The 17,661-nt window shown below is 37.3% G+C and overlaps 1 protein-coding gene, 1 long non-coding RNA gene and 1 pseudogene across 2 annotated transcripts in view; all 3 read left to right on the top strand.

The window, feature by feature from the left end:
- Positions 1–3,978, top strand: part of AEBP2 (AE binding protein 2) — an 81,250-nt gene extending 77,272 nt beyond the window's left edge. The window contains exon 6 of the mRNA XM_017888627.1: positions 3,911–3,978. Coding sequence (XP_017744116.1) covers positions 3,911–3,952 — 42 coding nt within the window. The 3' untranslated portion in view covers positions 3,953–3,978. The remainder of the gene's footprint in view (positions 1–3,910) is intronic.
- LOC108539713 (60S ribosomal protein L34 pseudogene) lies at positions 327–702 on the top strand (annotated as a pseudogene).
- Positions 3,979–6,216: 2,238 nt separating the features above from the next.
- Positions 6,217–12,889, top strand: LOC108539737 (uncharacterized). The gene is made up of 2 exons (XR_001888469.1): positions 6,217–6,349; positions 9,949–12,889. It is a non-coding gene; the product is annotated as an uncharacterized LOC108539737 (long non-coding RNA).
- The last annotated feature ends 4,772 nt before the right edge of the window (positions 12,890–17,661 follow it).

The raw sequence follows: 17,661 nt of genomic DNA, 5'->3' as shown, positions 1-17,661 counted from the left end.
TGACATTATTGTTTTGCCTGATTTTATTTTATTTAAGCATTACCTTAATTTTCAGAATCTGGTAATGAAAGGAAAGTATTGCTTTTCTTATACTTTTTTAGGTCTTTCTGTTCAGATTGATGTTAACTTGCATAGATTCCTTAAGCTTAAACCTAGACTGATTGGCCTACCTTTCATTTAAAATAAAACCAGCTACAGCAAAAAACTCCAGGAGATAACACGTGCCTTAAGTTGTAAATTAGAGACTTTTCCTTCCCATTAGTATTTTTTCTTTACTGTTTATTCATTTAAAAATATTTCAAAGACTTTCTTCTTCCTCTTCTGGGATGTTGTCTGCATCCCAACTCAGACTGGTCCAGCGTTTGACATAATGTCGTAGGCTTTTCTATGATACAGCCTCTAACAAAAACAAGGCTGTCCCAGACCCTTGGTAATAGAGTTGTTTACCTTTTTACTAAGAACGTTGGGAAAGCACCAAAATCTGCATGTGGCATGTGCCCAGACAGACATTGAGGGGTTCGTGCTGTAAGAGCTAAAGTTCTCCCTGAGATTGTCCAAAACAAAGAACGTGTCTGCAGGGCCTGTGGTGGTTCCATGTGTGCTAAATGTGTTCGTGACAGGATCAAGCATGCTTTCCTTATTGAGGAGCAGAAAATTGGTGTGTAAGTGTTGAAGGCACAAGCATAGAGTCAGCTAAATTAAAAAATGCAACTTTTTTGAGTAATAGAAATGAAAAGACTTAAAAAATTTCATCCACTATGAATGCTTTTGATTGGCTGAGCTAAGCCACATACTTAGATAGTAAAACAAATGGCATTTTCATCCCCTTAATAATAACATGGCTTTGGCTTGATTATTTAAAGCTTCTTTAATTATTTAAACTCCTTTAATTCATATGTATTTGTGAAAATATATGATTAAAAGTGAAGGTGAGGCTGGGTGATGTGACTCACACCTGTAATCTCAGCACTTGAGAGGGAGGCTGAGGTGGGCAGATCACCTGAGCTCAGGAGTTTGATACCAGCCTGGGCAAAATGGTGAAACCCCGTCTCTAGAAAAAATAAAAAAGACATAGCTAGCCCTAGTGGCTGCGCCTGTGGTTCTGGCTACTCAGAAGGCTGAGGCGGGAAGAATGCTCAAGCCTAGGAGACAGAGGTTGCAATGAACCGAGATTATGTTACTGCACTGCCTGGGTGACAGAGTGAGACTTCATCTTGAAAAATAAAAGTGAAATTGAGACAAGGTTGTTGAAAAACCTTTTACTTTGATAGTATTAGTACCATTGCTACTTTTTTTTTTTTTTTTTTTTTGAGACGGAGTCTTAACTCATTTTGTTGCTTGGACTGGAGTGCAGTGGCATGATCTCGGCTCACTTGCAGCTTCTGCTGCCCTGGTTTAAACAATTCTCCTGCCTCAGCCTCCTGAGTAGCTGGGATTACTGACGTGCACCATGACGCCTCGCTAATTTTTATATTTTTAGTGAAGATAGGGTTTCACCATGTTGGCCAGGCTGGTCACAGACTTCTAACCTCAAGTGTTCCGCCCACCTGTTACTTGTTTTTATTAGTGTGTGTGTAAACCCAATGTTAAATGACTGCATAGTATTCCATTATATTGCATTGCATTCTCCATTTATTGGAAATGTTTGGGTTAGTACCTAGGGTAGAGACTGAATTGTCTACCATATTCTACATTCCACACTTGGCGAGGGAAGGTAGGCACATAAAGCAATGGCAATATGGTGTGATACATGCTAATGTAGAGTAAGCACTCAGCATTTTGAAGACATGGACTAGAGACTTTTCACCCATTATTGGAGTTGTAGGGGAGGGGCAACGCGGAAAAGGTGATAACACATGTGTCCTAAAAAGGAGATGGGTAATTGTGTATGCGCATGGGCAAATGCAGCATATGCCAGGCAAGAAAGTGTTGGGATGGTGGGAGTAAAAATTTGATATAAATTTTATTTAACTTAACTGAGACCTATATTTGCCTAGGTTAATTGCCTGAGTTAAAATGAATAATCAAAAAATGAAGCATACATAAGTTATTTTTGCTGAATATATAAATGAATGTTCAGTAATTTGTTTTATATAGAGCCAAAGTCATACTTTGGAGTCTAGATACGTTAATTGGGATTTCTGGTCACATTTCTTGAATAAACCACATTTAAACGTGTACGTAATCTAATGGTTTGCAGCTTTTATTTATTTAAAGCAGAACCAGAACTTGTAGACAATTGAAAAGCTATTAGAGATACCCTAATGAGACATGTTACCGTTTTCTTCTCAATTTTACTGTGATTCTGCAGTACATTGCTTTTAAGGAAGCGACTTTTTTTTTTTTTTTTTTTTTTTTTTGAGATGGGGCCTCACTCTGTTGCTCAGCCTGGAGTGCATTGACACAGTCACAGCTCCTGGGCAGGTGATCTTGTCACCTCAGCCTCTCAAGTAGCTGGGACCACAGGCAAGCACCGCCATACCTGGCTAATTTTTTGTATTGAGACAGAATCTCCCTATGTTGCCTAGGCTGGTCTAGAACTCCTGGGCTCAGGTGATCCTCCCACCTTGGCCTCCCAAAGTACTGGGATTGCAGGTGTGAGCCACCGAGGAAATGACCTGTAGTAAGCCTTCCAAAAGCTGTGAGCTCTGGTTTTCATATAAATAAGTGTGTAGTTTTAGTAGGGTGGGATTTGTTTTGTTTTACTGTTGTGTGCCCAGCACTCTAAAACGATATGTGAATATGGTAACTGTTCTTTTGTAAGACATTAATGCTGCTGGTGCACAGAAAGCCCCAGAGAGCTGGTTGTTTAAGTTAGAGATCAGGACAATATTTCTATTATATGTTCCATAGTTTGGGAAACTGTTCTAAATATAATGCTAAAGGAGTTCAAGGCAGAAAACCATGAAATAGCTGAGGCCTAGAGAGGCCAGATCCTGAAGAGTTTTCTGCACCATACTAAGAGTTACCCTTTCCTAAGTGCTAGAGGGAACTGTTGAAGAGTTTGTCGGGAAAGTGATACTACTGAATTTGTCCTGATAAAGCCTTCTGGGTACTGAGTGGAAAGTAGCTTTGATGACTTGAGGAGGTCCAGAAGAATGGAGACCTGAACTTGGGTTATGGCAACTTGGATGGAGAGAACAGGTATTAATGAGTACAGTTCCTAGATCTTAGTGTTGGAATATTTGCTGTCCCCTTTTTGGGCCTGAAGTGCTCGAAGGTGTTCACTGTAACACAAACATCCTTGGCCACAGAGCTTTTACTGAATCTAGGTTTTTTTTTTTTTAGGATAGATTTCCAAACATTCAATTAATTCATTTTATACTAAACACTACTATAGGTGGTATGACACAAAGGTTCATAGGGTAAGAAATATTCCTATGTCATTGAGTTTTCAGTCTCGTGGAAAGACAGGTTGAGTGCTACAAAGCAGGGAAGAACTACAAAGCAGACAGGATGTAGTGGTGGTACTATCTCTTCCAGGGTATGAACACTTAAGTTCTTGATTAGAGGTAAAAGTTTTTTTGTTTGTTTTTTTTTTTTTTTTTTTTGAGATGGAGTCTTGCTCTGTCGCCCAGGCTGGAGTGCAGTGGTGCGATCTTGGCTCACTGCACCTTCCACCTCCTGGGTTCAAATGATTCTCCTGCTTCAGTCTCCTGAGTAGCTGGGACTACAGACGCCCGCCACCATTCCCAGCTAATTTTTGTGTTTTTAGTAGAGACAGGGTTTCACCATATTGACCAGGCTGGTCTCAAACTCCTGACCTTGTGATCCACCTGCCTTGGCCTCCCAAAGTGCTGGGATTACAGGCGTGAGCCACCGCACCTGGCCCCAAAAGTATTTTTTAACAATACATGAAAAATGATGTTTCACACATTGTTTTTATGATTTATTTTCATGTCATTATCAGGTAATAGCTAAGAGAAAAGAAGATTCTGGGCAAACTCCTTGAGCTTCAATGGTCATGCCTGAAGGACAGTCAATTATTTGATAATACTATACGTAATAGTTAATAAGTTCACGTTTTATTTGTTAAATCTTATGCACAAAAAATAATTGTTAAATTCAATAAAACGAAATTACATTTTACAAACGTTTTGAGGTTGTCAGGATTAAAGAGATACTCTGAAAGGTCTTATTAGACTATCTGGCTTATGTATATTATGCTTCAAAACTTAAGCCTTTTTTATTTTATTTTATTTTAGTTTTATTTATTTATTTATTTTTTGCTGGAGGCAGTGGCTCACGCCTGTAATCCTAGCACTTTGGGATTATAGCACTTTGGGATCAGAAAGTTGGGAGGCTGGGAGAGGCCGCCAGTTTGAGACCAGCCTGGCCAACATGGTGAAACCCCTGTCTCTACTAAAAATACAAAAATTAGCTGAGTTGAGTGTGGTGGTGCGTACCCATAATCCCAGCTGCTTCGGAGGCTGAGGCACAAGAATCACTTGAACCCAGGAGGCAAAGGTTGCAGTGAGCCAAGATCACGCCACTGCACTCTAGCCTGGGCAACAGAGCGAGACTCCGTCTCAAAACAAAACAGCAAAACAAAATCTTAAGCTTTTAAATCTTGTGTGGTGTTTTTTTGTTTTGTTTGTTTGTTTGTTTGAGACAGGGTCTCAACCTGGGTGTCAGTGAGACTGTCTCAAAACGAAAAGTATAGAAATTTTAAATCATTTTAGCATTTTAGTGACCTCCAAACAGTATGCAAGCAGCCATAATTGTGCCTTTGTTTGAATCTTTTATTTAAAAAATTTGTAAATGTTCTCTGGTGCATAGTGAATGGTATTTTATAGAAAAAGCAATTGACTAATTTTCTGGCAGTGATTACATTTTCCTTTAAGCTTTTGTGCCCATTTAGAGCACTTCTGACCTAGATGTTCCTTAGTTCAGATATTTCATGTAATTTTCGCTTTATCTTTTTTATTAAAATTTTCTTTTTATAAAAGGAAATGAGGATATATTGTAGAAATATTGGACAAAATTTATAAGCATCAAGAATATAATACATTTCATTGAAAGAGATTTTATTATGTATGCCTGATTCACATATGTGGCCAATGGCTGGGCGCAGTGGTTTATACTGGTAATCCCAGTGCTTTGTGAGGCTGAGGCAGAAGGATTGCTTTTAAGGCAGGAGTTTGAGATCAGCCTGGGCAGCATAGTGAATCCTTGTCTCTACAGGAAAACAAAAAACAAAAAAATTAGCTGGTTGTGATGGTGTCACCTGTAGTCCCACATACTCAGGAGACTGAGGTGGGGAGATCAGTTGAGCCCAGGAGGTTGAAGCTGCAGTGAGCATGATTGCAGCACTACAACTCAAGCTTGAGGGACAGAGTGAGACCGTGTTCAAAAAAATCAAGTTCAAACGTGTATATTCCTAATGTTCAGGAAATGGATTAATCCAAATATGAAAATACATTCATTTGAATTTTATTGTAGAGTTGAATTTCTTTGAATTCAGTGTTAATGGCCACATGCATTTTTTTTTTAATGGAGTTTAATCTTACAGGGGTTTTATTTATTTATTTATTTTGTTTAATGGACTTTAATCTTACAGGTTTTTTTTTTTTTTTTTTAAAAAAGAGACAGTCTCGCTCTACTGCCCATGCTGCAGTGCAGTGGTGCACTCTCGGCTCACTGCAACCTCTGCCTCCTGGGTTCAAGTGATTCTTGTACCCTGGCCCCTGAAGTAGCTGGGAATACAGGCATGCGCCACCATGCCCAGCTAATTTTTGTATTTTTAGTACAGATGGGGTTTCACCATGTTGGCCAGTGTAGTCTTGAATTCCTGGGCTTAAGTTATCTTCCCCCGTTGGCCTCCCAAAGTGCTGGAATTAGAGGAATGAGCCACTGCACTGGGCCCTTTTATTTCTCTATTAGTAAAGAAACTTACTGTCAGATTTCCAACAAGTCAAAATCAAGTATGAATTTCACTAATTGAGTTAAAAGCTAGCCAGTGTCTTCTGACAGATTTCTAATTTGATAAGAAGTTGCCACTGAAAATGTTTAATTTATTCCTGAATTCATGTTTAAAATTTAACACTGCCGTTTCTTATCTGGAACTCCACGTCCTGCTGTTAAGGTTGATAGCTGAACTTCCCTGGCTTCTGGGAAACTTGTTCACTTAACGTGGACTGATCAGAGTAGCAGAAAATGCCAGAATGTGAAGGCACATGAAGTGTAAATCTAAAATTAATGTTATTTTATTATTGACTTGTTTTTTAATTCATAGTCTGCCTGATGTGTGGGTGAATGAAAGTGAACGACATCAGTTAAAAACTAAAGTAGTTCATTTATCAAAGCTACCCAAAGATACTGCCTTGCTTTTGGACCCAAACATATACAGGTAATTTAATGCTTGCCTTTATGTTTTACTTTTTGATTTGTAATTTTCTCTCCCCAAATTTTGGATAAATTAGGACTTAGTTTTAAGTGCTGAATTTTGATACCAAGTATATCTCATTACTTCTGGCTTTTTTTTTGTATGTGGACTCACAAAGAGTTAAAATTGTAGAATCCAGAAAACAGTATTTTGCTAATAAAGTTTATATGCTTAATCCCAGATTTATCTTAAGTATGTTAGATTGTAATATACTTAGTAATTTGAAAATACGTGCCCTTTAACAAGGTAATTCTTTTTGTAATAACAGACTTTTGTGGACCTACGAATATGTTGCATGAGTCTGAAATACCAAAACTGTTTGATTTTTTTTTAACTTACCCTTTCTCCAAACTTTCCAAAAGAGCAATTCAAATGTTATTTGTTTTTTAAGACATAGCTTAGAGTGTTCACATTTCTAGTAATTTTATGTTTTGAGCTTTTTTTAGTGTGCTGTGCTTATGAAGGTATGTGGGGGAAGGAGAAGAGACCAACATTTCTCTTCTATGCGCTGAGTCACTTTGCTAGGTGCTTTGCATACCCGTCATCCTCACGGCTGCTCTGTGAAGTAGGTTTTACTGTCTCTGCTTTACAGATTGGAAAACTGAGGCAAGAGGTTAAATAGTTAATCTGCCCAAGTTTCCACAGAATGTGGTTGAACTCCATAGTGCCTCTATCCAAGTGATGTACACAAGAGTGATTAAAGAAGTGGTGGAAATGCTTAAAACCAGCTTTTAAAAGGCACTCTTATGGAAAGGACTTTATATCTTTTTTCATTGAAACTTTTTAAATTTTAGCTATCATAAAGATAGCTAATTTTACATTAATACGTTGAAGGACATATTCATTCCACGATGCACCGTTTTGGGGTGCTGTTCACCTTGGAGATTTCCTGTAACTGGGGACATTATTCTGTGAGTAAAATTCTAACATAATTGGCATTGCCATCTAGAAGCATAGTTTTCCCTATGACAAAAAAGGTTTTTTTTTTGGCTGGTCCCAGTGGCTCATGCCTATAATCACAGCATTTTGGGAGGCTGAGGTGGGCAGTTCACTGAAGTCTAAGAGTTCAAGACCAGCCTGGGCAACATAGTGAGACCCTGTCTCTACAAAAAATACACAAATTAGCCAGGCATGGTGGCACATGCCTGTGGTCCCAGCTACTCAGGAGGCTGAGGTAGGAGGATTGTTTGAGCTGGGAGTTCGAGGCTGCAGTGAGCCAAGATTGCACCACTGCACTCCAGTGTGGCTGACAGAGCGAGACTCTGTTTCCAAAAAGTTTTTTTCTTCTCAAACATCTTTTGGTGAAAGTGCTGATTAATACAATAAAACTTGTTCTTTGTGGAATGAACTAGATCATCAAGAAGATTGAGAGTAATCTACTACCAAAAATTTGGGAAGGTTGCAACTTACCTCTCTCTTCATAAAGAAAAATAATTGAGTGTTCTTGATTTACTTGTACCTAATTTAGAGTTATTTAAGTTTACTCTTTGGAGAGATGAATTAAAATTAGCATCCTAAAAGAGTGGTATTTTGGGAGAGCCACTCTGCCTTTTAGAACTAGTTGTAAACCTCTCTTAGAGAGTTGTCTTAAATTAAGATTAATCTGTGTTTCTGCCTGCATCCTGTTTCCTTCTTTCCAAGAGTCTTGCTTTCTCACCAAACCAGCTTGTTTTTTTTTCTCTTTCTGTGCTATATTATATAGGAAGCAATTTAGATATTTTAATGAAAGTGACTTAAAACAAAACTTAAGCTTAGAACTCATGTTCTGAAGTGCATAGGAACAGTGTTGCATATTCTCAGATTTATGTGTGTGATTCCACAATTCTTGCTGATTTTATTCTTTGAAATGAGGATGTTCTTAAGATATATTAGGTGCTTCTGTGGATTTGATTTTCCCTACCTGTGTCAAAAATGCCATCTTGGCCTGGTGAGGTGGCTCACGCCCGTAATCCCAGCACTTTGGGAGGCCGAGGTGGGTGGATCACTTGAGGCCAGGGGTTCGAGACCAGCCTGGCCAACATGATGAAACCCTGTTTCAACTAAAAATGCAAAAATCAGTCGGATGTAGTGGTGCACGCCTGTAATCTCAGCTAGTTGGAAGGCTGAGGCACGAGAATCACTTGAACCCAGGAGGCGGAGGTTGCAGTGAGCAGCCATCACTCCCTGCACACCCCCCGTTCCTACAGAGGAAGGTCTGTCCAAAAAAAAAAAAAAAGGCCATCTTAAAACTTAATTTTGACTCTAAACCTCTGTGCGTTCACTATTCTGGAAATCAGAATTGAGTGTACTGTAAAGTGGTATAGAGTCATAGAAGCACCTACATTTGTCCTAGTGTAGCAATCTTTTCTTAAATTGCTGGATTTTGACTGGGAAAACTTGTGAAATTAATTAAAAGAAGAAAAACAATTATTCTTACTTGTTTTTAGGAAAAATAACTTCCTGCTTGTGCATATGTCATAATGAAAGTATGGCAAACCTTCTGCAAAATAAACATATTCCTTCAAAATGAGACTAAAGGGAATATACAGTTGGCACTCTGTATCCGCAACTTCCACATCCATGGATTCAACCAACTGTGTATCAAAGCTGTTTGGGGGGAAAAGATAGCAATACAACAATAAAAAATAATACAGGCCGGGCACGGTGGGAGGCCGAGATGGGCGGATCACGAGGTCAGGAGATCGAGACCATCCTGGCTAACACAGTGAGACCCCGTCTCTACTAAAAAAAAAAAAATACAAAAAACGAGCCAGGCGAGGTGGTGGGCGCCTGTAGTCCCAACTACTCGGGAGGCTGAGGCAGGAGAATGGCGTAAACCCGGGAGGCGGGGCTTGCAGTGAGCTGAGATCCGGCCACTGTACTCCAGCCTGGGCGACAGAGCGAGACTCCGTCTCAAAAATAAATAAATAAATAAATAAATAATACAAATAAGACCAATATAGTGTAACAATGATTTACATAGCATTTACATTATATTAAATATTATAAGTAATCTAGAGATGATTTAAAGCTTACAGAGGGATGTATGTAGGTTATTTGCAAATCCTGCTATTTCCTTGGATTTTGGAATCTGCCGGAGATTCTGCGGATCCCCTACTCCCACTGTGCATGCCAAGAGACAACTGTATTTATTTGGGATTTAAGCAATGGGGTTTGTTGTTGTTTTTGAGACCACTTCTCTCTATGTTCCCAGGCTCATCTTGAACTCCTGGGCTCAAGCAGTCTTTCTGCCTTGGCTTCCCAAAGTGCTGGGAGGATTACAGGCATGAGCCTCTGGGACCCAGCCAAGCATCAGTTTTAAAGTATTAGTTGGCTAAAATCTATGTATTACACATAGAATTCTGTCTTAGAAATGCACTAGCAGGGTAAATTTAAAACTTTTATTAAAAACAACTGTATTATGTAACTAAGTATAGATCCATATGTGTAAATGTTTTGGAAATACATTTTTATTATAGTCTATGATCATCACATTGCCTGTATCTTAATATTTTAATGTCTCTTGAAGCACTCTAATGTGTTTGATTCAGTTGAATAAAAGAATTTCTTTTCTTTTTTTCTAGAACAATGCCGCAGAAGAGGTTGAAGAGGTAAAAAATAAATAAATACATAAAAAGCAAACAAGCGGGGACACCTGCAGTCTTAGTCACTGACAATGGGTTTAGGAAAAGTTGCACATTAGAGTCAACCCCTTCCTTTTTTTTTTTTTTTTTTTTTTAATCCAGTATTTAGGATAATATTTATGCTTAGTGTAAACATTCTGTGAATGAAGTAGACTCTTCGGTGGAATATATTAATATATTACTGTATATCCACATTTTCATGGAATGGTACTGTGGGAGACTGAGCAAACACTCTTTTGGCAACTTAGTAGAACAGCTTCTTAAAGGCTTTGCATGCTTGCTGCTTTAAGCTGCTTTTTTTTTTTTTTTCCCTTTAGTGATTTCAGTAGTTTATATTGGAAAGAAAAACAATTACAACATGTGCCCTTACAAATACCAAAAGCACTGTAAGGATATTTGTCTTGACAGTGTTTATTGATTTGAAGTCGTATTAGGAAATATTTAGACAATGAAAATTATCAAGAGATAATTTACCTTTCAATTATGATAAATAGATGTGATTGGTTGCCATTTGTGTTCTTTTGCAGAACTCTGATAAGAAAAGTGTTCAATTTGTATTTAAGCAAACAGTGAACGACGTTTGCAATCAACTAAAAATTCGTCTATCGAATTAGGGCTGAAAATTACTGTTAAAGAGTGTTGCAGTATGTCTGGTGGCTCCCTTTTCAGGACTAGGGCTTTCTCATGGAGTACAGTATGTTAATATTTACCTATATAACTAATCTGTTAACGGTTTTTGAAAAACCTTTCAAATTATTTGAATAATCTTCATATTTTCATTTAACCTATATGACTCTAATTTTTTTTCTGAGGAAATCATTTGGTTTTGAATTGTTTTTTCTTAATGTAAGAAAATTGTATTTTTTTTACAAGTATCTTCAAACTGAATCTTTTATGCACCAAAGTTGGTTTTGAAAAGGAAAATAAAATCACTTTCTTGCTTGGTAAGCAAGAAGCCATATCGATTTTTTTTAACTTACAGAAATGGAAATATGTGTAACTTGTTAGTATTGTATTAAACAAATGTTGCATAGAGATAATAGAACATTGCTTGTAAATAATTCAGCAGATTTGTAATATATTTTTATATTTTGAAATGTACTGTAGATGTTTTTCTAGAGGCATGAAAGTTAAATGTATATATTATGGTAGAAATAATATTGAAGGATATTGTAATTCACTAGTGCTGCCAGAGGAATTGTTAATAAAAGCACCTTCTTTAACAATAAATGTCTTTCACAGACTTAAGGGACTATGTACTACTGTTAATATCTATAAGAACAAAACACATTGAACATCCTTCCAGAAAGTCTTTGAGGGAGGACCTATACCCATAATAGAATTATGGCACTCTTTTCTGACAGTGATCAAGAAATCAATTACTTCCTTACTGTTGGAAGGACATTGTAAAGTATGTGGTTATATGCAGTGAAACTGCAGAAAATACTCCTGATTGAGGAGTTTTCACTTTACTACAGTGATATAAAACCAGCAGTTTTACACTAAATTTTTTAAAGAAATATAGACAAAATATAGAATTAAACCTTTGGTTCCAAAATGGGAAAGGTTCCATGATGCATAAATCATTTCTCATTTGCTTTAAAAAATTTAAAATGTAAAAAATTATGAGAGACTTTATTCGTTAACAATGGGGTAAAGAGCTATATACATGAAATGAGTCTTATAAAATTAAGTGAAGTGCAAATAAAAGCACTGCTACTATAAGACATTCTGGAATGGTTGTTTAATAAGGGTATTATCCATTTGATCTATAGCAATGTGATTTTATTTTTAAAAAGAAAAGCAGTGTGTTTTCTTTTTTTGTTGTTTTCTTTTGCTTAAGCACTTCATCAATTGCTTTCTTCTGTATCTGCGAAGTAATCTGCAATCTCTTTTGTTCTTTTTAAAATTTGATTTGTTATAAAATTGCCAAATAGAAGTGTTTCAGATACATAGTTTGTACCTGTATTTTTATTTTATTGCCTCATGTTCTTGTAAGTCATTCTTAATTGACCAATGATTGTAGACCTTGCTTGAGTATTTTTTCTAATAAAACAAAGCAAATCACATTTAGCTTCAAATTGTAACAGTTCAATTAAATTTTCAAATTACACCTGAAAAGATACATCTGATATTTTCTATGTAGAGCACAGTAAATAAGTTTTTTCGTTGTGTAGAAATAATTAGATGTGAAAACCAGATTTCGTGATCCTTGATTAACTTCTGAGTACTCAATCAATCATAATCCTTTTGCTGCTTATCTGATGTTGGTTTGATACTGTTGATTAACACACCAAAAAGAATATGGAATTGAAATGAGCTAGCTTTATAACTTGTATGTATACATATATACACATAACATCCAGTTATGACTGGGTAATAAGTGTGAAAATTTTAATTTGTGGTTTTCATTTATTAATGTCTACCCATCTGTATTGTTGCTCCTACCTTCAAATATGACATATTTGTAATATGACACCTGAAATAAGTCTGTTTTCCAGAATTTATGTATTGTTCAGCATCAAGCAAACTACAGCTCACAAGCATACCCATTTATATGTTGTCTGTGCCTGCTTTCTCCTGCAGTGGCAGAATTGAGTGGTGAGACCTTAGGTCCTGCAAGCCCCCAGTTTTTACTACAGGTTGGCAATCCCTAATCCAAAAATCTGAAATAAAAAATACTCCAAAGTCCAAAACTGAATGCTGACATCATGCCGCAAGTGGAAAATTCCACGCCTGACCTCATGTGACTGGTCATAGTCAAAACAATTAAGACTTTGTTTCATGCACAAAATTATTAAAACTGTTGTGTAAAATTACCTTCAGTCTGTGTGTATAAGGTGTATGTGAGATATAAATGAACTTTATGTTTAGCCTTGGATCTCATTTCTGAGTCTCATTATGTATATGCAGATACTAAAAAATCTGAAAAAATCAAAAATCTGAAATACTTCTGGTCCCAGGCATTTCGGATAAGGGATACTCAGCCTGTCTCTGGTCCTTTAAGAAAAAGTTTTCGGTTCCTTTGTCTAGTTGACAAAAATTTCGGAAACATAAACTTAGACCACACAACTTGCATTTTAATATGACAATGTTGATCTTGGTAATAAGCCAGTACATTAAATTTTAGTGAAAGTTGTTTCATGTATTTTACAGTTAATATTGCCAACAAATGGTGGTTTTTGGAAACTTTTGCGTTGGGTTTTTTAAGTTATGAGTAGTCCATCATTTCATCATTTGTGTTTCTGTATTTATTTTACTAAGAACTAAGTAAGATTTTGTACATCAGATTGTGTTTGAACCATAAGGCACATCTGCTTTATCTAAAAGAATCTTAAGGTGGAAAATAGTGTAAAATTTAAAAATTTTTATATTTCTAATAAACTTTTTATATATAAATGTTACCTAAAGTGGACACATGTTACTTGTGAATTTCACGTAAGATGGACAGTAATTACCTCTCAATGAATATTTTAAGATTTGTTTTACTAATTGAAAATATTAATATGTCAGTAAATCTTTGGCCTTAATGCTTTTCTCCCTTTTTACACATTAATAAAATGTTTTAAATATGGTATTACTCTTAAAAAGGTAGAAATTGCCAGTTGTTTAAAGCTTTTTTATTTTCTCTTTGAATTCTTAATTCATGATGAACGGATGTTGGATTATTCAAATATAAAAATGGGAAAATGTATTAAAAATACTTGATGGAGGGGTTTCTTTTTAGTCACAACTTAAAAAAGAAACCTTTAATACCTCTGCATAACTTCTCTAAAAGAGCTTAAATTCTTAGTTTATATGAAAACTGATAATGTATGTCTGTAGAACAAAGCCTGTTGGGTACAGGTCTACAAGGAGATACTTCGTTTCTAAAAAAGGAGTTAAATCATGTGTCATTTGAAAATGTTTTTTTGAGATAAGTGGACATTTTGGGGATTTTGGTTAAAACATATTTCTGTATTCTAAAAAATAATAGGATATGTGTTCATAAAAGGGAAGAAATTGTTAGAAAATTTCCTGTGTACATGGTTTGTTTTAAGAATCTTGTGACCTGGTGTAGGACATTTAGCAGTTCTAACACTGCAGTTTTAATGTATTTGCTTTTTTTTTTTTTTTAAGATTAGAGTATGTTTAAAATTTAATGGTTATGAGGCTCTGTAGCCTTAAAATGTATTATAGTAGTAAAATGTATTCTTATTTTTATCTTAAAAAACCTAAATATTTACATTGCATAATTTATTTATTGAATCAAGTTCATGTGGTCTCACACATGGTTCTGTTAATCTGAAAATTAAAAAGAATTTGTAAGCAGTTAGAGCAGGAATTACAACCCAGGTGTTTTTTTTCTAGGTCAGAATTCTTTTCACTGTACCACACTGCTGCTGTCAGTGTGAGAACGTGAATGTACATTGTGATACCACTGTGAAGTTGTGTCCGGTGTTTCTGCCACAGCCAGTCCCTAGCATGATCATTCATGGCACAAAATAGTCTGTAAAATGTGTTGAATGAGTATTATAGGTGAGTAATTTTTATAGTAGAATACTTTGGAGAATTAATAGTGATAAAACAGTAGTAGGGTTGAAGTGACCTGGCTTAAGCCACATCCTGTGATAATATCAGATAGTTTTCACAAGAACCTTATATACTGGATATAGTGGCTCATGCCTGTAATCCCAACTACTTGGGAGGGTAAGAAGGGAAGATTGCTTGAGGCCAGGAGCTCCACGCTACAGTGAGCTATGATCAGAGCACTGCACTCCAGTCTAGGTGACACAGCAAGACCCCACCTCTTTATTTTTCGCTAGGGAGTCTTGCTCTGTTGCCGAGACTGGAATGCAGTGGTGTGATCTCAGCTCACTGCAACCTCTGCTTCTGGGTTCAAGTGGTTCTTGTGGCTCAGCCTCCCAAGTAGCTGGGACTACAGGTGCGTGCCACCATGCCCGGATACTTTTTGTATTTTTTAGTAGAGACGGGGTTTTGCCATGTTGGCCAGGCTAGGCTTGAACTCCTTACCGCAGGTGATTTTCCCACCTCTGCCTCCCAAAGTGCTAGGATTACAGGCATGAGCCACTGTGCTTGGCCCTCGCCTCTTTAAACAACAACAAAAATCCTTATAAAAGGAACTATGCTTCAGTTTGTTTAAACATTCTTAGTGTAAAGCGTTATTGATGTTATGTTTTTACATACTTGGATGTAATATTTTGGCTTATTTGATTTTATTTAAAAATGTTTCTGTCAGAGTCCTGTTTTATGATATAAATAACTTTTTTTTTTTTTGAGACAGATTCTTACTCTGTTGCCCAGGCTGTAGTGCAGTGGCGGGATTGTAGCTCACTGCAGCTTCAAACGCCTTGGGCTCAAGTGACCCTGTCGCCTTGGCCTCCCAAGCAGCTAGGTCTCCAGGCATGCGCCACCACACTGGCTTTTTTAATGTATTGCCCAGGCTGGTCTTCAACTTCTGGTATTACAGGTGTGAGCCACTGCACCTGGCCCAACATTTTTTTTTTAAAACACTATTTTGAAGGAGCTACCCAGTATTTGGTTTCTTGTTTTTTGAGATGGAGTCTCTGTTACTCAGGCTGGGGTGCAGTGGCGTGATCTCTGCTCACTGCAGCCTCCGCCTCCCGGGTTAAAGCGATTCTCTTGCCTCAATCTCAAGCGATTGCCCAGCTAATTTTTGTATTTTAGTAGAGACAGGGTTTCACCATGTTGGCCAGGCTGGTCTCGAACTCCTGACCTTGTGATCCATCCACCTCGCCCTCCCAAAGTGCTGGGATTACAGGCATGAGCCACCACGCCTGGCCAATTTCTTTCTTTCTCTTCTTTGTTTTTCTTTCTTTCCTTCCTTCCCTCCCTCCCTCTTTTCTTTCTTTCTTTCCTTTCTTTTCTCTTTTTTCTTTCTCTTTCCCTTTTTCTTTCTCTCTCTTTCTTTCTCTTTCTTTCTCTTTCTCTCCCTCCCCGCCCCCCCCTTTTTTTGACAGAATCTCACTCTTTTGACCAGGCTGGAGTGCAGTGGCACAATCTTGGCTCACTGCAACCTCCGCTTCCCAGGTTCAAGCGATTCTCCTGCCTCCACCTCCGAGTAGCTTGGAGTACAGGCACGTGCTACCATGTCGGGCTAATTTTTGTATTTTTAGTGGAGACTGGGTTTCGCCAGGATGGGCTTGAACTCCTGACCTCAGGTGGTTTGCACCCCTCCGCCTCCCAGAGTGCTGGGATTACAGGTGTGACCCACTGTGCCTGACCTGGTTTCTTTATTTGAATGTTTTGTCTTGATCCCAGAGCGTTGCTGCTTTTAGAGGACCTTTTTTCCTCTTCAGTGTTCAGATGCTCTTGCTGAAGAATACCTATGTTTAACTAGTTTTTAAGTTTATTATGAAATTGCAATGGACTTACATATTTCTGTTGAAAATGGAATTTATATTTGGATGCCTAATGCATCTTGTGTATACATAAGATTATTATATTTTGGGACCTTTTTTGTTAGAAAAACCTTTTAGAGGAAGGTGGGTAGCTAGGTAATAGTAATAGATTTAAAACTGTGATAGCTTACTCTTGAGAGCTGGGCTCAGTGCAAATAATTTAGTATAGACATCATCGAGCATTGCAGGAGAGTGGGTCATAAGGTTCCCAGCTTCTGTCCCCTTGAATTTCATAAATGAAAAGAGAGCCTAGTTATATTTTTAATACCAGCATAGTAAATGTCAATCTTTGTAGAAGTTAGCTTATTTAAATTTCAGACTTTTATCTTCTTATATGGCTGCCCCAAATCTGAAAGATCTGATTTCCTTTTAAATGTAATTTCAGAAGTCAGCAGTTTTTTCAGAATTTGTTCAAAGGATCAACAGTATTTTTTAAAGTAACTTTTTATTAAGTTATAATGACCAAATTGAATAAATTATAAATATAGAAAATAGGAACAAAATGGAAGTCTTTACTTTCAATTAGCCACACCTTCCTGGTCTGATTAATATTTTTCTTTTGTCCTTTTTTAAAATTGTTACATACTCAGTTCTATGATTTGGCCTTTTGTTTTTTGGTCTTTTTTCTTCTTCTTCTTTTTTTTTTTTTTTTTTTGAGACAGTCTTGCTCTGTTGCCCTGTCTAACTTGAGTGTGGCTTGATCTCATCTCACTGTACCCTCCACCTCCTGGGTTCACAAAATTCTCATACCTCAGCCTCCCGAGTAGCTGGGACTACAGGCACGGCTTACTCAGGGCATTGGCATAGATCTTTCTTCCTTTCCCTTTCCCTTTCCTTTTCCTCCTCCCCTCCACTCCCCTCCCCTGCCATCCTTTCCTTTCCTTTCTTTTTTTTTTTTTTTTAAAGATACTGTCACCCAGACTAGAGTGCAGTGGTGTGAATATGACTCATTGCAACCTCTACCTCCCTCATTTAAGTGATTCTCGTGCCTCAGCCTCCTGTGCCTCAGCTGGGATTACAGGCATGTGTCACCATGCCCAGCTAATTTTTGTATTTTTGGTAGAGATGAGGTCTCACTGTTGCCCAGGCTGGACTTGAACTCCTGACCTCAGATGATGTGACTGCCTTGGCCTCCCGAAGTGCTGGGATTATAGGGGAGACACTGTTAACTGACTTAAGGAGTTTTGTTCATTGTAAGTTGTGAGTTGATGCATTATAATTTTGGTATTGC

Source organism: Rhinopithecus bieti, unplaced genomic scaffold (genome assembly GCF_001698545.2).
Source record: "Rhinopithecus bieti isolate Rb0 unplaced genomic scaffold, ASM169854v2 scaffold_15769, whole genome shotgun sequence".
Taxonomy (NCBI): domain Eukaryota; kingdom Metazoa; phylum Chordata; class Mammalia; order Primates; family Cercopithecidae; genus Rhinopithecus; species Rhinopithecus bieti.
Note: the sequence above shows the minus strand (reverse complement) of the source record. Positions and strands in the feature narration are given on the sequence as shown.